This window comes from Crocodylus siamensis, chromosome 13 (genome assembly GCF_052110815.1).
Source record: "Crocodylus siamensis isolate JL-2025a chromosome 13, ASM5211081v1, whole genome shotgun sequence".
Taxonomy (NCBI): domain Eukaryota; kingdom Metazoa; phylum Chordata; order Crocodylia; family Crocodylidae; genus Crocodylus; species Crocodylus siamensis.
In genome coordinates, this window is record NC_143407.1 from 22,304,112 (window position 1) to 22,324,661 (window position 20,550).

General features: G+C 42.5%; 1 protein-coding gene across 6 annotated transcripts in view; it reads right to left on the bottom strand.

Moving 5' to 3' along the window:
* Positions 1 to 20,550, bottom strand: part of CUX1 (cut like homeobox 1) — a 416,613-nt gene that overhangs the window by 123,197 nt on the left and 272,866 nt on the right. For all 6 annotated transcript variants that reach the window (XM_090026255.1, XM_090026256.1, XM_090026253.1 and 3 more), the window contains 2 exons: positions 9,649 to 9,753; positions 6,391 to 6,579 (listed from right to left, as the gene is read on the bottom strand). In XM_090026255.1, coding sequence (XP_089882381.1) covers positions 6,391 to 6,579; positions 9,649 to 9,753 — 294 coding nt within the window. The remainder of the gene's footprint in view (positions 1 to 6,390; positions 6,580 to 9,648; positions 9,754 to 20,550) is intronic.

Consider the following 20,550-nt stretch of genomic DNA (forward strand, 5'->3'; position numbering starts at 1 on the left):
ATTGTCCTTCCTGATAATGTACTACATGTGTATTTCTCTGCTGAAATAATTCTGCCCATTTAAGTTTTACTCCCAGGTCCTACATTTCAAGATGACAGTTTTATCACTGATAATCAATTTTGCTATAATGCATTCAAAGGAAATTCTCATGATATAAAAACCATCACATTCTATAGCAGAAGATGCTATTACCCCTGCTACTTTGTAAGCAATACATTACAACAAGATTTAACGATAGTTAACTGCAGGAAAGCAGAGTGAATTGTAACCAGTGGAACTCATACTCCAAGTATATCTATTTAAATAAATAGCTTTTTAAGTTAAAAAAATGAAAATGAATATTTTCTGCAGTTATTCTAGTTGTATTAAAGTGATGGAGATTCTTAGTGTCACAGGGTACCCAATTTTCTTTTGAAAATTACCCCACTCTAAGGGCAGTCTACCCTGCTCTTTCCTGCCACACCTTGATGCTAATAGATCAATAGGGAGGTTATTGTGGGAGGCTGCCCTGATCTTACTATCATAACCACCTAAGTCGTGGTTGTAGCCCTATGGGTCAACCACATGGTTCCATACCTTCCCTACACTATCTCCCATGCCTCACAGATGGCATCCTTATTGACGTTCAGCCTATTGCTGAAACAGCCTTTAACTGGTCCTTCTGACCCCTTGGCTTCTCTTAGCCCCAGCCCAAGCCTTCAGATCCTTTGGTCTCTCTCTTGGCCCCTACTCAGGTTACCCTCAGTCTCTCCTCTGGCCCCTCTCTAGGCCCTCAGACTCCTCAGTCTCATGCAACCACGCCCTGGGCTACCAGGCCCCTCTCTGGGCTGCCAGTCCATTTCTGGTCCCTCATCCTATCTTGTTCTCCACTTTTCTGAACACTCTTCAGGCCCCTTATGGCCCTTGTCACTGGGCCTCACTATTCAGCTCAGCCCTCTCTTGCTGGGCCTCACTATCGAGGCCCTTGGACTTGTCTGGTCCTGCACTTCATTCCTGGTACCTTGCTGGACCCCTCAATCCCATTACACTTGCTGGGCCTCACTGGGCTTCTGGACTCCCTGTGGCCCACATGGTCTTCCTTGACAAGTGCTTTTCTCTTGGGGTACGCTCTCCATACCTTACCCTTCCACAGGATAACTCACAAGGCAGTGGGAGCTGAGGCTTTCCTGTGACCCATTCTCACCTTTCCCTGGAGTGGCTCATGCATGGTATTTCATGGAGGCTACCCCATCACAGGTAGACCCACCACACCAACTAACTTTAGTAGGGTGCAGTTTTAAGTCTTACCCAGGACCAGTCTTCAGGCCTACCCAGACTTGCTCATCCCTCTCTGGGCTCCCCCTGAATGTCTTACACCCTCCTGTGCTGTTAACCAACAGGTGCTACAGCGCTGGCTCCATCTTCACTCTGAATCCTCCATCCCTGGTCCCAATCTCACTCTCAGACCCCTGTCCTTGATCCCTCCTCCTCCTCAGACAGCCTAGCACCAGCTACCAGCATCCTGGACTGCATGCCACTCAACCCGTCCCTCTCGGCCGTGCCCCCCCCACAGAGAACTCTGGCCTCTCCTAGGGCCCGATTCCAGGCCAGTTGAGACTCCAGGTTCCTGATTCTGGCAGTCTCTCCCAGTGGCCTATTTCACCCTTTGGTTCTTCCTCGGCCCTGGCCAAGCTTGGACCAGTTGAGGTTCACAAGCAGCCAGCCCTCTCTTCTCTTTGGTCCACCCTCTTGGACCCCCTCTATAGATCACTTTCCCTTTCTCTTGGCTCACCCAGAGCTCCCAACAGATCTTTCTTACCATGGCCCTTTTCCTTCTCTGGGCTCATCTGGACCCCTCAAAAGGCCCCCGTGCTCTGCCATACTCACTGAGTTCACCAAGGATCTTCCCTAGGTCGCTCACACATCTGCCCCTTCTCTCAGGGCTGCCTAGCTCCCCAGGAGGCCCACTAGCTCTCAGCCCCTTTTCCAGGGCTTGCCTGGCTCCTAATTAGGCCCTTGTGCATTCAGTCCCTCACTCTCTGGGCTGGCCTGGCCTTTCAACAGGCCCAGGCACCCAGCTGCTTTCTCAGGGCTCTAGACCCTGCACTGGGTCCCCAGGAACCTCCTCCATCCCCTTAGTTCCTACCCAAACCTCCCCTTGCTGGCATTCAGGAGCAGCAGCCTTCCTGCTGCATAACGTTCCTCCACCAGTTCCCAAAATGTTACTAACAGCCCTGGTCTCAGGGTCTGGGCTTATACACAGCCCTCCTCCAATGACGTATCTTCCTGTCAGTCACGTAACTCCCTTAATCAGGCCTAGCTTCACCCGCCGGCCTCTCTAATTAGGCCCGACTCCCACCTGCCAGAGGCTCTGTAGACTGCTTGACTTTGTCTGTCTTCCTGGCTACAGCATCAGACTGATGGCACATGTTCATGCTATGGTCTATTATTATCCCTAGGTCCTTTCAGTCGTGGTGCTAATCAGTTTGGCGCCACCAAGCCTGTAGGTATGTTGGGGATTGTCTGTCCCCAGATGGTGCACTTTACACTTCTCAATGTTGAACTTCATCTGGCTCCAATCTACCCAACTTAGCAGCCTGTCTAGGCTGCAGACACAGGTGGACTTATTTTCAAGCGTGACTACACTGCCCCATAACTTGGTGCCATCCACAAACTTGGCCAGTGAGCTTTTCACCTCCACATCCAAATCATTGATAAAGATGTTAAAAAGCACTGGACCAAGCATGGGCCCAAGGGACACCCCTGGCCACTTCTCACCAGGATGACACAGGTCTGTTCATTAGAACTCTCTGGGTCCTACCCTACAACCAGCTTCCTACCCACCTAACTGTTAAGCAGTTAAGCCCACAATCCTCCTATTTTCCCATGAGAATACCATGGGATACCAGATCAAAGGCCTTTTGGAAGTCTAGGTATAGTGTCAACCTCTGCTCTTTTATCCAGGGGGTGAATTACCTGGTTGTAGAAGGACATGAGATTGGTAACACAAGACCTGCCCATGACGAAGCCATGCTGGCTGTCATTTAGCAAAGCTTAAAGTAAACGTAGATTAGTGTAGTTGCCTGGTATGCAGAGTATATTTCAGGAAGATTATACAGGCAAACACACACATGCGCACAAAACAGAAGATATGCATAATACAAAAATATTTTCCTCATCCGATGTCCCTGCATCAGAGCCACAGATAAATGCTATAATGGTAAGGCAATACAGAGAATAGTAACTTTCAGAGGACTAAAAAAATTTAAACACTATATTAAAATATAAGCCCATCATTCCCAACTAACTAATACAGATATTACCATGGAAACGCTGCACTTTTATATTCATAATAAACCATACAAACCAATACATTTGAGAATACAAGGTCTGTATGTAATCAGACCATTTAAGCATTTGGCATCTCCCCAGTCAATGACTGTTGTAAAACATATTAGTATGGTAATTGTCTCAAAGATCCTTGTAAAAGGCATAGAAAAAAGTGTAACAAAGGTTCAAGCTGTGAGACAATCTGGAGGAACTAATATCCTGCACTAAATATTAACCTGGTTAATTCAGACAAAATAAAGTGTGCTCTAATGTCTAGTTTAAAAATGCACTAATCAGTAATGCAAGGTATTAGTAATATTCTGGTGGTAGTGAAAAACATTTCTATATACTGGATTTGGAAGGAAGAAATAAACTTGCTTTAGTGTACCACAGGAACACACAAATAGCAAATAAGATGCTAGGAGTGCTCTCTAGATGAATTTCTCTCTAAATTATTTTTAAAATAAATAATTAAAATTACTTAATAATGAAAGCAGTTTTCATGTATTAGATAAGTCTGAGATATGTTAAAAGGATTAACAATTAAATAATAGTTAAAATAATATTAATTTGTCCTTAAGCGATAATGCCGAGAGCACGTACAACACTTCAAAAGTAGCTTATTCAATTAACTCAGGTCATTAGATGCCAGACTCTTAGATAAGTACTGCTGCTATGTTTTTGTTTAGTAGTGGGGAACTTCTGACTGACTCCCAGTGACAAGGGGTTAAGACAATTACAGTTAGAAAAGTCTTGTTACTAGAGGACACATTTTGATTATTAGACCAGATGAAGATATGGAAGCAATAATTTTTAAGACATTAAAAGTATTGCTGGATTGTTTCATTAAACCACAGAGTATTAAAGAGTTCCCTCCAAGAAACGGACAAAAAAACCCCATAGCTTTAATTTGTGAAAATGATTCATTTTTTGTAAAGGCAACTATTAAAATCTTAGCTATTTTAGGAGCAATTTCTCTAAGATCAAAATGTGAGGCCTACATAACGCTGGTCTGATATGGTTCTTAGTACAATGCAACTTGCACCTGGATTCTTCCAATAACATGCTACAGAAAGGTAAATTGCATATTATAGTGCAATATTGCTATCTTGTTGTAGCAAACAGGGTTAAACATGATCAAAATGGCACAAACCCCATAAATCAGATCAAAATAATCAATGGCCTTATCCATTGTCAATGAGAACTAGAGTATAAGGTCATTGGCTCAAACCTATGAGAACATGGAAACAGATTACTGAAATTTCAGCTGCAGAGTTGTTTTGCAATACAGTGCCAATCCTATCTATTGAAGTTAATGGTTAGACACATTGACAGAGTATATCCAGTCCTAAAGGAGCATGCTAAACACAAGGATCCAAAGGTATTTTGTGTGTCTGTCTATGTGAAAAAATTACAATTCAAGTGAAGACATTAAAATCTATCCCTCAAAAGCATCTCAGTTCCTTCATCTTTCTACTAAAATAATGACATGGGCATAGCATGTGATGCCATTAATATTAATATGGAAGACAAAAATTCAGCAAGCAAAAAAATTGCATAATAATCATTAGAAAGATGTCCTAAAACATACAACACACACCAAACTTAATTGCTTTGGTTTATTACTTGACAGGCACCAGCCTATCCCTTGGAAAATGTCAAAACCAGAAAAAACTTAGAGGATTGCAATTGAAGGGTACATCATATTGCTAGATCAAGCTATCATAGAGCACCATGACTGCTCACACTGTAATAGGTGTAAGCTCTGCTCTCAGTCTCTCAGGATACTACATACTCCAAAAAAACTATGACATCTTTAATGAAATAGATACATTAATCCCATTTACCATCATAGATAGCAGAACAATGAAAGATACAGGAGTTACAGGACAGTAATTCATAACAGATGTCAGGAAACATTTTTTATGCTTACTGACAGATCAGAAATGTGTGGAATGGTGCACAAAGAAAGACTGTTGAAACAAAAGGTAACGGGGTCATTCAAGAAATAGCTATAGGTGTCATTTTTCTGGCGTCTGAAGGGTGCTACTGGCTGATGCAGTGAAGGCCTGGAATGAGATGCTAGCTACAAATTAGAAGCAATTTCTATTTGGCGGGGGCGGGGGGATGAGGGCCCAAAATTTTTAGAAGCACTCTAATATGGTTAATTGCTTTCCTTTAGTTCCATAAGTTTTCTTGTGTCTGTGCCTCCAAACAATGGAAGAAAAAAGTAGTCTGGTGAGTTCCCAGGTTGACTGCTAAATAACAGCTGTCCTTGACAAAACAGTGACAATGAACACAGACATGGCTTGTTTATAAGACTTTTAAATCCTGAAAAAGATTTTCTATGGGATTTGCAATTTGGTTATCTGCAGACATATATATATGGTAGCTGTTTTTTAAGAGGGAAAAAAATGAAGTTAATTATAGTGATTTTAATGCTCCATGATTTTTGTGTTCTCCTATGTATGACTTGAACTAGAAATAGGTAGAAGAAATCCAATGAAAATGTCATAAATTCTAGGAAACCCAACAAGATGTCAGAAATATTGAAACTATGTCCTGAAGAAATGAATAACTCAGAGCAAGGTACAACTTGTGGCACCCATAATTAGGGCCTAGTGTAAATTGCAGGCCCAGCTTGTGCAGCAGCTCCTTTAATTCTGGAGTCCCCCACCCGCTGCCGATTGGCGGAGGGGCCCAGTCAGCCCCGCCGCTTGCTCCCGATGGCCCGGAGCCGAAAACCACAGTTTTAAATACGCCGCAGTTGGCGGAGGAGGGGCCCTGGTGGCCCCAGTTTTCTGCTGACCAGACGGGAGACAAAAATGTGGCATGTTTAAAACCACAGTTTTCACCTCCCCGCCATCAGAAGTGAGCAGACTGCGGAGGGGCTGATGGGGATATGCAGGGGGAAACTCCAAGATTAAAAGAAGCCACTGTGCCGCGAGCTGGGCCCGCAATTTAAACCAGGCCCTACTCAGAACATCAATGAATAAGCATAGCCTGCACTCGCACGCACAGCTATGTGGTTACCTGAAGCAAGACTGAGCAAACTGTGCCGAATACAAAACTGAGCCTTACTTTAAGTGTGCTGTTCTTGGCAGTCAGCTGCTGCTCCAGCTGTGAGATCTGACTCCTGGAGTTCTCACGAAGTTTGGTGAGGCTGCCCTGGAGTCTTTGAACATCTTCTACAAGCTGGGCAATTTCCCGTTCTTTAGCAGCCAGTTCCACCTCCAAGCTGGATCGTGTCAGCACCTCTATGGCCTGCTCCTAATGTAAACGGAAACAACATTAAAATATATGTATGTATGTATGTCTTGTGTATACATGTATAATGTACATTGACATATGATGACAAAGCTCAAAAGGGAGGCAGTTGGGTGAGAACAAAGCACAGGCCTGCCAGTAAGAAACTGTTTCCAATTCTGGTTCTACTACTGGTTTACTGGGTATACTGGGGAAATTAGCTCCTTTGGGCTTGAAGTGGCTGATCTGTAAAATGGGGAACATGGAGGGAATCAATTTACCTATTTCGTGCAAGTATTGAGGAGAGCCAATAGCTAATGGGTGCATCTACATAAGACACTGCTGTGCAGTGGTTACTGTGCATTTATTTACTACTTTTGTAAGCAAGTACTAAATAAATGTGCATTAACCAGAGTTACCTTGCAGCGGCACTAGCAAACGTATTAAGTGACACTACTGTTTAGTAGCCTAATAATACTGCACACTAGTGTATTAGCACTGTCCATGCTGTGATGTGCTACTGCGCAGTATTAGTTGGCTACTGAGCAGTCAGCATTTTGTGTAGATGCGCCCAGTGTCAATTAGTTAAGTACAGCACCTAAAGAAACAAAGGATTCTATTTGGAGCTAATCATTATTATTAGTGGTAGGAGAGCTTTGCTGGCAACAAAAATCTGTTTAAAAACAGCACCAAAAATTGTGCTTATTTTGGAGGAATAAGGACTATAAAGAGCATGGAGGCATACATTTTGCTACTGGAACTATACCCACCACACACTCTGGGCATCGTTCCTAGAAATACTGTCCCAGAGAGTGCCACTTAAAAAAAAAAATCTGCTTCTTGGTTGAACTTGACAACTGTTTACTGCTACATTGTCACTATTGGGAACAATGAAAATAATAATGGCCCAGAATTCCTGCTTCCCGTAGGGGAAAAAAAGACCAGGGTGAGAAGTAAGAGAAAAGAAGGGACATTTTCCTGTGAATTCCTGTGTAAAAATTCTCCTTCCCAGCTCAGGCTATTCCTTCCAAATCCAAGTAGCTGGCTTTCTAGCTGCAGTAGCTCCCAGGAAAGGGATGAGAGTAGGAAGGGGAAAGAGGTATAGCTATGCTGAATAGATAACATATTCTGTGGAACCAGATGGGGCATGAGAAGAGTCGAATTCTACTTCCTAACCCTTGCTCTACACTCTTTTCCCACACACTCAATATCCATTATCTCCTTAGCACACAGCTTTTAGGCCATATCACATCATTATTCAGTGGAACAGCTGAAAACTCAGCCCAAGAGTACTGTCACACAACCCTCTTTGCTACATTGCTGGGTAACACAGGAGTTCATTGAGAATACCATATACGTTGGTATTTTCCACAGTAAAAAGTAATTAAATGCTCTTTCCATATCTTTCCAACATTTACCTTGATTCTAAATGACAACAGGAGACAGGAAAGCGGGAGAAGCAGAAACAGCACGTTGCAGACTGCTGTTTCAAGAATCCGGAGCCACCCACCCCACGTGGAAACACGTGCCCAAAGTTGCAACAGAATCTGCTCATCCCAGATCAGCCTCATCAGCCATCTTCGGACCCATAGACAAAGCAATCATGGAAGACAATCATCCCTGACTAAGAGGGTCTGCCGATATATAAATGACTTAACACTAGTGTTGTACCTCACAAAGCTATATCAACGAATAGCAGTTAACAATGCTTTGCTGTTGCATTGAATTATGCTTTTAAACATGGAAAAGTCCTCTAATTTGTTTGCATGAAGCATCACAAATTGCATAACTGTCTAGTGCTTATGCCTGTTGAGACTAGAACAGAGGGTCAGAAATAAGATAGATAATGATCCTTTTCATACTGCAATAGTTGCCATATTAAATATGAATGAAGGACAGAAGTATTGCTAAATATAAGAAAGACAATGTTAAAATAACGATCAGACTAGGGCAGAAAATGGGAGAAGACAGGTAATTCAAAGTTACAGGTGATCGTCTGGATCTTTATTTACACTTTTAGCTCTGCTTCCATTCCTGCCTGTTGACTTCAGTGAGATCATTACTAATCCCTTCTGAGAAAGGAGAGACCTAAATGGTTTTGCAGGCTTTTTTTGTTTGTTTGTGACAGAGTCAGTACAAAAGGTACTTTAATGCAGCAATGCATTCCTGTTTGATATGAAAGGATGCTTACAAGAAACACAGTATAATATGCATCAAGAATTGCGTGGGTTACATTTGTAATCGGTCAACTTTCCTTTCTGTTTATTTAGTTATTTAAGGTAAAACACTCCTAATGTTCATTGGATAGGCTAAAATGAAAGGAAATCCTCCTCCAAGATATGGCACCTATTAATTTAGGAAAAGCCTAAATGCAGTAATACAAATGCCTAAAATGGTTCAACAGACAAATGCCAGTGCAATCCACCTCCAACAACAGTGTGTTTGTTTATTTCATTTTAAAACAGCTGATCCGCATTTACCTAACCAGCATTTATTTACAACTATTTTTCATGGCTGAAAAAAATGTTTAACATAAGAAATTGCACAGCCTAAGGTGTATTTTTTAAAAAACTTTTTAAAGCCACTTACTTCAAAGAGTAGGAGGACCCTGCAGGTCATATTGCTAGAATGTCAATAATGCACTTCTTGGGTGGTTTGTTGAAATTAGTAGGCCTACAGCTTCATGCCTTCACTATGCACTGAAGACGGATGTTAATGGCCGATTAACACATGTCCTGTCGCTTGGCATTTCTTAATTGATTCTTACCCTGTTGCAGCTTCTATCAACTTAGAAGAACGTGATAGTTTGCCTACACTGTCTGCCTACACCGTGGGAACAGGAGCCGAGACCTGTCCTACTGTCCAGACAGAAGGTAGAACTTACAGCTCAGCCCCAGCCCTCTACCACCTCCGACCTCAACGAAGAGTTTGCCCAACCAAAGAATAACAGAACTGCAATCCCCAGGAACACAGTTTTCTTTCAGTTAAGGTACTTTTTCAAACCAGTATTTTTACAGCAAAGAGCATACACTGAACGAGTTCGCCTGCAAGACTGTCAGAAACCTGTAAGAGTCGGTAAATATTTTCTCTCACCACATCAGGTGCCTTCTGGATCTGTGTAGCAAGTTGGAGAGATTTGTTAGCTGATGAGAGCTGCTCCCTTAAGGTCTCTGCCTCTCTCTGAGCCACCTCTGCCCTCTGAAGGAAATGAAAAGGGGTGAAAAGAAAAAGTACATTCAGTTTAACAACTGACAATTATTACAAGAACATTCATCAATTCATGCCTGACTGACTATAATTGATTTTCCTAAACACTCAACCTAATAAATGTTAGAAAAAAACATAGAATGTGATGGATTTTTATTTTAAACAGTACAAGGAAGAAATAATTGAGCGATTATGACAGTAATTTAACGCTAGGAGCAAGGAATCCCCTGCTGATACTAATGCTGCGGCCCACTGAATTTCCCAGACTGAATAAATACAAGTGGAAATGGAGTCTTTTTATTCAATTTCTTTCTATTCTCATAGACCAAGCAGATTTTATTGCAAAATTCCTCGTGGGAATAATTCTCATGGGCAAATGCTGAGTTAAAAGATATTCTGACCATTCTCCCTAACATTCAGACAATGTTGTGGGTTGTCTTTCTTCAGTAATTATTTGCTAAAATGTGAATTGTGAAGTTTTGTTCTTTCAGCAGGTCTATTTATTCAACAACATTTAACCCCTCATCTGACAGTCTTGTGTAGATCGGTTACAGCAATTGACAGCATAAGCAGTATCCGGTAAACTCTTTGGAAGAGGGATTATCTTTTTTGTTCTTTGTTTAAACAGAATCTAGCACAACACAGGTCCTGGTCCATGACTGGGGCATTACTCCCACATAAATAAATATATATATATTTTTAAAGCCTAGGATTCAGCAGAAAGGATATCTACACAGGAGTTGAGTAAAGTCTGGTAGAACAGAAGTGACTTCAGAGGACTAATTCAGGGAAACAGTGCAGAAATCTGATTACATTTAGAGCACATAACTTTTGGACTATTAAAGGGGGGGGGAGAGATACTTATCCATCTCAATTATCACCTCTTCCTTCTGGCTTCCCAAATTAAAATTTCATCTCCTTTCCAGAACAAAGCTATTAAAATTGCCTTCCATGTGCACTATCCACATTATTCGCTTTCAGAATCTGTTTTCTGGCTCAGGCTGGGCTCCAGAAGAAACTCAAGATTTTCACATTCCCTTTCAAGACTCTGCACCCTATTGCCTCTGCCTATATCTCTAGTCTGATCCGGTGTCTTTTTATTATCCCACCCCCCATCTCCTTTGCTATGCTAATAACCCTCTCCCTTCTTTTTCTTTTCCAGTCCCACCTTTGTGCCTTCTTTCACACTTCCCTTTACACCCAGGATAACCAGTTCCTTCCTTCTCTTCAATACATTGCTCCTGGAAATCTAATCTCTTTACAAGCTGATAAAAATTAACAAGACAAAGCCTATATTCATTGCCTTGGTCTCTCATAGTTCATCTGATCTCTGACTTTTTAAGCTATGGTCTACTCAGAGGAAAGACTGTGTTTTAATTTTTATCTTGTACAGCTTACAGCAAGCCATTAGCAATCAAATAATAATCTATGCTATTTTCTTGCAAACCTGTTTTAGGGAACGGTAGGAAGGAAAACTGGGCAAACAAGTCTGATTGTGGTAAATTATTTTCTCTCATTTGCATTAGACATATGTGAAAATATTTATCTAATAAATGCTAGTTAGCTACTGAAAACCAGAACAAGCGACTATACTGGTTTTTGCTTTTGAATCCAGGATTGTATAAGTAATGGGTTTTGCAGCCTTAAGCAATTCTACTGATGGCTTCCATTCACAGCAGCATTGTTTAGAGAATCTATTCACTTTGCATGCAAACAAACCACAAAGGATATTTCTAATAGATGTTACATCTGCATGTACAGCATGCTGTCAGCTGCCCTTCCTTTCTGCACAGCCTCCCTAGTCACTTTAGCACATCTGTTGTAATCTAATGAATAATATTAAACAAGATTTCACAGTATCCATTGCTAAGAAGGATGAATCAACAAACTTCAGATGGTACAGCTTGAAAAATAAGGCCACATTTTATTTATTTATTTTTTAAATTGTATGCTCCTTATGGAAAGAAGTAAATATATCTACATTTGGAAGGCATTTTGTGTAATCTTGGAGGATGTTTCAGTATACATTTAAATCCAAACATGATAAAAGAATGTTAAGGTTGGAAAATCAAGCACTCAAAAATTCGGAAATGCCAGAAGTATGGTTTCCTTAAGACACTTCCCCATGAAGTGCTTGCACACTTTATGATAGTTTTTAATTGCATAACAATATGCTCTTGAGCTCACATGTGCACATGGGTTGAACTAACACTCTTGCTTCTTCCAGTAAAGCCCTTTTTTTTATTTAAACATCTGTAAGCAGCCATAGTTTTCTCTCGCCAGGTCCAGAATTAGGGGCATAAGAGAAAGTCTCTGCCCACAATTAAAGCATTCAGTGCCAAAGTGGCTCAGAGCAACCAAAAGTAACAATGGGAGGGAGAGATGGGCCCAGTCTCTGCAACTTCAGATCAGAACATACTCGGTACAGGTGGCTGCTTCAAAAGAGCCACAGACTTCCAATAAGTCTTTGCAAGCAGGTGTGAGATAAGATTTTTAAGAGGATTATAACATGCCTAAACTTCTCTCTTCCTATACCCATACAAATAACAAATATCTTTGATACAGGCCATCCCTCCCTGCCAAATTTCAAGTCCCTGTTCCAAAATAGAGGTGTAAGAGCTTATTACGAAACAACTATAAAATATTTTAACACAGGAAAAATTGTATGTTGTATTCTCAGAAATATGACTGGTTTCTGCCGAGACTGCCTGCTTCAGGCAGACTAAAAACCATTCAGCATGGGAAAATTCAGCCTAACTGGTTAAAGCTGGGAAAAGTTATAAACCCCCCCTAAAAACTTGGGCTTATTATGGAAAGGATCACACAGCTCCCAGGTAATTCGGCTTCACCAGCTGTGCCGAATAACTCTATAACAGTATAACTGGTGATCACCTTGTGTGGTTTCTCTCCTTTGAATTACCTAAATGATCAGTCCACTAAATAGGAAACCATAGAGAAAGGCCGTTCCCATTCACCATGCATCCAAAACAGCAGTAGTTCCAGATATTTTAAATCACACAACTTTTTTTACTATAGCGTGTAAATATTTAATTGCTTGATAGCAAGGCCAAGTAGTGGGTCATGATCACTACAGTGTCATAGATGTTTCTTAATTGAAATTTGTGACACACTCAATATAAATGACCTGTAGTATAAGTGAAAAAATAAAATAATATTTTCCTTAGGAGCTTTAACAACTGAATTGCATTTTCAGATTTACAAGTAACATATGTCTTACTATGGGGAGCAAATAGCATGAGGAACATGGGCATATTACCCCTGTATAGCTTTGTTGAGGGGAATGGGCCTAGTTATGGCTATAACAATTTCCGGTAGTGTTTTCAATATGCCATTGCACATAGTATAGACCATCCCATAGCAACTATGAGGTTTTTTTAGAACATCTGATCAATTAAAATGAGGTAGTAGAGCACTAAGCTTCAAAATTCTTCTAACATTTATACTGTAAAAACGTCAACCATTTTGTCTGCATCAACCTTCACAGAATAGCAGCAAGCTATTGAAAATAAATTACACGAAAGCTCTCCAGGGCTTTGCCACCTATTTTTGCAGCAATGGAGAATTACATGAACAACATCAAACAGAAGAGCTTGGGTTGTCTTCAGTCTCCTCTTTGGGCTATTGTGCTTTACTTTCTGCCTTGAATGGCTTCCAGATAAATGTATTTCCAACTGGAAAACAAGGTTTTACAAGAAACTCCTCTCTCAGAGTGAAAATAATGTTAACTATTCTTTTCATTTATACAGCATTTTCCATGTAAGATCTCAACGGACTTTACTTCCTGTCTTAGACACTGAAATTAAAATTACAGAAACAAATATCTGGACCCAAAACTCACTGTACCATAACATCTGTTGGAGTAAATGGGAGTGGTTCCATTTAAGTCAATGGAGCTATAGTATTTTATGTCAACTGAGACTGTAGCCCACTGCAAGCTGAAGAATCGGAAAGACAATCTAGATATTCTAATATTAGCTGCTTTAGCCTCAATGCAGATAACAAAAAACACAGTGAACTTGGACCACTGTAATAGTGAATAAAAACCAGGAGCTCCTTCTTGGTCCTGCTTGCCATCAGTTAAAAAGCAAAATTTCCTAGTACACATACATCCTTTGCCTATATACTGTCATTTTAGTTCGTGATAAAGGAAAAACCATTCTCTATACTGGCCTGAACACACGCATATTTCACAGCAATCTTGCTTAGCTGGAAATATAGACCTAAGCAAATTTCCAGCATGATCTGTTAGGACTAGGAGGAAGTTGCACTCAATAAAATGAAATAAAAACCCTGTGAAGAGAGTTTCTGCCAAGATCATTTCATTTTCTTTATACTTCTTGGGCAAAACAAAACTGTTATTTTTGCTAACACTTGCTGTGGCAAGTGCAGTGGTTTGTGAATTCAGGAATTCTTTTGTTCCAACAATTTTTAAACCATTCATTTCTCCTCTACTGATCTTAAAAGCCAATAAAAGAATTTTCATTAACTGCAGAGTGGTAATCCAGTCTAGATCCTTTAACAAATTGCTATAAAGTTCAGGGAGCACTCTGAAAAGAACATTTCCTCTTCCCTCTTTCCATTATGACATAATTTTTTATATTTTGCACTAGTTTCTATTTAAAATGTGTGAAGGACAAATGCAGAAATTCTGTTAGCATTGTGAGGAGGAAAAGGAGACCAGTTTAAAAATCCTGGCATTCCTGAAGCGGCTGGTAGACTTTAAGGCAACTGCATAATTGAGGACTGGGTGAGTTTTATGGCCTCCCACATCAGACCCATTATTGCATAACTTCCCACATCAGATAAGCAGGTTGTGCGATTCTGGGAATGGGGTATAGAAGTTCCTCAAACTGCAAATGCGCAATTGCCAACTGCCAGCACATGGGCAGCCTCACAATAGGAGCCCAAAGGGCTCTGCCCCAGGGGCAAGGAAAACATTTGCCTTGCCCTGCAGCCCACATGTAAGAGAGCGCGAAGCTGCATGTACAGCTGAGGAACGAGGACCTCATCTGCCTGTGTCTCACACCATGAACAACGGCATGCAGCTGGGGAGCTCCCCACCCCCCAGCTGCTGCTTCCATGAGCACTTCCATGGGCACCTAAGCTCCCAGCTGCATACCTAATTTTTAAAGGTGCAAGGTGAGTATGAAATTGGGGGGCCTCTCCCTCTTGTTGGACTCCTGGCTTTAAAAAGGGGCATGAAGCTAGGACCCAAGCATCTATTAAAGTGGCAGCTGGAGAGTGGGGAGTTCCCTGCACTCCAGGTGCTACATCCACAACACTTGGGGAGAGTACCCAGTCTCTGGGACCCCTTTAAACATCCTTGGGTGTTGGACCCAGACACTGGGGAGAGGCCCCCTGGTCCCTGGCTCCTGGCACTCAGGGAGCTTTGAAGAGTACAGCTGCCTCAGTATGAGCAGTGGGTTATGGGCAGCAGGGAGCTCCTGACTCCACAGCTGATCAAGCCCTGCACCATAACGTCTCTTGAAGCTGGGGAGGGAGGAGCTTAGGGCTTCTCAGCTGCTGCCCACCACCTCAAAAAAGCAGGTGTGAAGCTTGGGCTCCCAGCTGCATGACTACTTTTAAAAAGTCTGGGGTGCAATGAAGTTGAGATCAGGGAGACGCTCCCTGATGTTGGGCTCATGGTACCCCTCCATGTGCCTCCAACCTCCCATCTGGCTCCAGGGATTGGGTGGAAGTATCCACCGATTGAGCAGAGAGCAGCCCATGCCAGATCCCACTGGAATCTGTCATGGGGTCAGCCTTGAGGCATTATATTACCATTACCGGGGGATAGATACAATAGCCTAGAGGTAAGTAAAGAGTCTGGAAACCTATATAAAAACTTTGTAAGGGAAAACAATAATGGAAATTTTAGCAGTGTTCTCAGGAAGAGGATAGGACAGTCAGTTAGACACTTGAAATGCAAGTATCTGGGGAACGCTGCAAGAAGTCTGGGGAACAATGCAAATTATGTTTGGTCCAAAGTATGGGGACCACACAGGAAGAACTGAAGGTCCTAATACAATCACAAAATTACGAGGTAAATGGGATTACAGAGACATGGTGAATTAGTTCACACACCTGGAACACGGTCAGACATGGGTATAGCTTGTTCAGGAAAGACAGGTAGGGAAAACAGTGAGGAGGTTTACTAAAAGGGATTTACAAGTGTTCAGAGGTGTTGTATGAAGTTGAAAACCTGTTGAAACCTTTGGTTAAAGATCAGAGGGGAGAGCAGCAGGAGGATGTCATAATGGGCATCTCCTACAGGTCTCCAAACCAAGGGGGAGAGATAGACAAGGCCTGCTATATAGAAGTGAGGAAAGCCTCTGAATTGCAGCTCTTGGATCTCAAGGGGGACTTTCATTATGGGGAGACCTGCTGGGAGGCAAAGAGCAGTGCACAAGCAGGCCAGCAAGTTCCTGGAGTACGCTGAGGATATCTTGTGGACTTACTGTTCATAAACAGGGAGGAATTGGTTGGGAATGTGAAAATGGAAGGGAACTTGGGTGATGCTAACCACAAAATGATAGAGTTCAAGATCCTAAGGAGAGGAAGGAAGGAGATCACCAAAATAAGGACACTTGATCCAGAAAAGTAAATTTTAACAAACTCCAGAACCTGGTGGGCAGGATCCCTTGGAGGCAAGTCTAAGGGGAAAAGGAGACAAGGAGAGCTGGCTGTACTTTAATGAGGCTCTCTTAAGAGTATAGAAGCAAGTGATTCTGATGAGATGGAAGAATATGAACTGCAACAGGAGACCAGTTTGGCTAGGCAGCAATTTCAAGGAGTTGAAACTCAAAAAGGAATCCTATAAAAAAATGGAAACTTGGTCATAGTACTATGGAAGGATATAAGAGTATTGTATGGGCATGCAGGGAGAAAATTAAGAAGGCCAAGGCACAATTTGAGATGCACGTGGCAAGGGACAGAAGAAGTCAAAAGTCAAGTCAGAGGAAGAGCAGAGATTCCTCAGGTCTGTAACACAGGCCCGCCCTAGGGGTGGCCATGATGGCCCTTGGTGGCTGCTTAGCCACTTTCCCCGTGCTTGGGGCCACCTCCCCTTGTGCTTGTTTGGCACTCCTTGATGTAAATATGTATTTGGAAATGGGAGGCAGCCTCAGGGATCCCTGAATGAGATCTCATCCACTCAAGAGCTATGGTCTAATTGCTCATCACCTTAAGGGCTAATTTCATGGCCTCCTCATCTCCCCTTCTAGCCATGCCCAAGCCATGCTGATGTTACCAATCAATCAGTTATCACCAACCAGTTCCATGTGCCCTTGGCCCCCATCTCAAATCAGTCCAATGGACACTTGGCGCTGTCCACCTCACTTTCTTGGCCCCTCCCTGGGCCCTAGCCCCATTTCAGCCCCTCTCTCCGTGCTGGGTTTCCTCACCCCATCCACTCTGGGCGCTGGCTCTTTAAGGCAATCTCTGCCCATCTCTGGGTGCTGGACTCTTCAGCCCCATCCATCTCGGGCCTTGCCTGGGCCCTGGGCTCCCTACCTCCTTGTCTGCCCTGCTCCCAGGTTCTGGCCTTACTTGCAAGCTTCTGGCACTGCTTCTGGGCTTATTGGGACCTCCTCCTCCCCACAGTCCCCCTTAGCCACCAGCTGTTGGGACCTCCACCTCCCCTTAGTCCCATCCTAAACCACCAATGTTACCCCCACCCTAATGCTGCATTACCCACAGGCATCCCTCGAGGTACCAGTGTGGCTCGTGATCGCTGCGATACTGGGGCACATGGAGTGTCCCACTTCTGGGTCCGCCGGAAAGTATGATGGGGGACCCTCTGTGCCCCCCCAGCTCACCAGTTAGCTGCAGGGGGACCCTGGGTGTGCCCCCAAACTCAGAAGGCACCAGTCACCGAGCCCGGGGACGCAGAGGGGCCCCCTGGCATGCTCTCCAGCAGACCTGAAAGTGGACCAGAAGTGCTTCTGGTCCACTTCCAGGTCTGCTGCTGCGCGTGCTGGGGAGTCCCGCATGCTTCAGTGGGACACTCCGTGCGCACACATCAGAGGGTTCCGATTCAATTCGGAGAGATTAAGGGGTCCTCTGATCCGATTCGGAGATTCGGCCACCTAACTGGGCCGAATTGCCACTGAATCAAATCAGGGACTGAAGCTTCACACGGCCCTATGCCTGACCAACCTGATTTCCTTCTATGATAAAGTGACAGGCCTGGTGTGGGAGAGCAGTGGACATGGTATACCTTGACTTTAGCAAGGCTTTTGACACCATCTCCCACAACATTCTAATTAGCAAGCTACGGAAATACAGACTAGATGAAAGTACCATCAGGGGATATAACAGTGTTTCCCAACTGGTGTGCTGCAGCACACTGGCGTGCCGTGGCACACTGGCGTGCCGTCAAGCATGTCCAGGTGTGCCATGGCATTTTGGGCTGGAGCCACGCCCCTGCCTGCTGCTGCTGCGGACTCAAGGAAGATGGGGAACATGGCCACCGCCAGGCAGGGGGTGTGGCTCCAGCCCAAAATGCTGTTCAGCTGGCCTCACACCACCCCTCCCCATCAGCATCTGGCTGGCTGCGTGCCTTCCCCCCCAGACGGTGTCCAGCTGCCGCACGCCATGCCCTGCCCTGCCCCCTGCGTGCTGTGGTGCTTTTTTACTTAGGTAAGTGCCGTGGGGCAAAAAAGGTTGGGAAACACTGGGATATATAGCTGATTGGATTAATCAAACTCAGTGGCCATGTCTACACGTGTGCTTAACTGTGGAACAGATTAATTAGCTGCAGAGTAAAGTGTCACCATCTACATGTGTAATGGTATTAGCTAATTAACAATGCAGCAAAGTAAGTAATTGCAATTAAACGCAAACCTAGATGTGGACCATAGGCATAAACTGTGTCCGGTCAGTCATATTTTTTCTTTTATTATTATTTTTTTTCTTTTTAAAATTTGGCTAAGCAATGTTTGGGCCAAACTATCAGGATACATCAGGTATGTGGAACCATAGACTTATAAACCTCAAGTCCCTGCAGTTTTTTCGCAGCAATATCATGACCTTAAAATTAATCTTGCAGGTTTCTAAAACCTTCCAGAGTATTACTGCTTTTACAACGCATTAAATCCATTTTCAACAAAAAACTGATTTTCATTATCCACCATCAGACAAAAAGGTGCAGTAAAAGAATAATTCATTTGCATCATCCACTGTTTGCTATAGTGTATATTGATGTAAATAAGATATGAAGGATCCTCTACACTGACTGGTTGAGGCTGAGAGAGCTCATAAGAAATCTTTATATAAACATACATATGCATATGCATGCATACACTCATTTTTATACACCCCAAATCAGCACAGTAAAATCTCACTAACTTTACTGATTGGAAATGATTAGATTCTGTGAATCAAACTATAAAAAATTCAAAGATCCTGTATCGCAAATTATAATAAATAATTTATTTTGACAAGTAAGGGAAGTTTAGTTTTAATTATTTATTATTTTACTTCATAGCATATCAGCAAATATGCCATGATTTATTGTGTAAAATGGAATCTTAATAAAATGAGCTCCCCTCTTAGAGCATTATTAAATCTTTATGAAAATGCAAGGTAAAACTTCTGGAACTACTAGGTTTGTGAACTGGCAAAGCAAACATCAGTTAAATATTTCTATATTCAGTAATACTTCTGTTTACTGCTTTATTGATACCAATTAAAGTACTCAGTAAAACACACTGGGGATTAACAGCAAAGAAAAAAAAGGAATGCATGCTCAAATGAAAATGTTGACAGGTCTTTTTCTTATCTTGCAGCAGAAAGGGTAGCATTTTACTGCTACTGCAATCATAGCAGGTCTCAGTAGAACTCTTCAGACTCTACGCCAAGTGTTAAAGTTGCATATTAATGAACTATTAAATTGCCCCTCTTGAGGGATCCTTATATACAGCTGGCATTTTTAGTAATTGTTGCACTGTTCCATCTTTTTGTATTGGTTCACCCTTTCAAAAGCTTTGCTTCATTCTCCATTTTCATTAATTTTCTGCTTCTTCGGTATTTGTTTTTGCCCTTTTAACAATTTCTCTTCCCTGCAAGTTAATTCAGGTTAGCATACTTGACTTCCCGTATTTCAGCAAGCCTGGCTTTAACAAGTATGAGACCATGCTGCAAAACAATGCTTTCGCTAGACAGAGAGATTGGACTAAATGAGACAGAGATTGGATAGAGAGATTGGACTAGACTGGATGAGTAGCCTTAACCTGAACTACATCACTGCCTTACTAGTTCCACTGTCAACATTCAACACCGCTTGAGTTTCAGCCCACAAACCCTGACAGGCTAGTTACCGCAACCTGAAGTACTACATAACTCAAACTCAGCTCACACTGGTGTATGCAGATGGGAGCTGGGTGAGACAGCAAAACCTGTTGTACTTTAATAAAGCAGCTTAAGTCTGTGGTCATTAGCTTCCTTTACAAATATCAGATGGCATTCTTTTCCCACTTCATTGTACTACTCTACTTCCACTGTACTGAGTTCACTTCTGCCTGAACACAAGTTTTTGCTTTTGCAAATTTTCCAAACACTAGTGTTTCAATGGGAAACATTTCTAAGAGCTATAATCCTTTCTGGGGAGTAAATCAGTCGTGTAAATGAAGATAACAGGAACACAAAATATATTCTCCTCACAACCCTAAAAATGCCTGTTCTATTAACAGAATAGAGCATTCACGTTATCAGGGAGGTTAATTAAAAAATGAGAGGTTCCTGGGTAAAGGGTCTTGTCCAGAGACT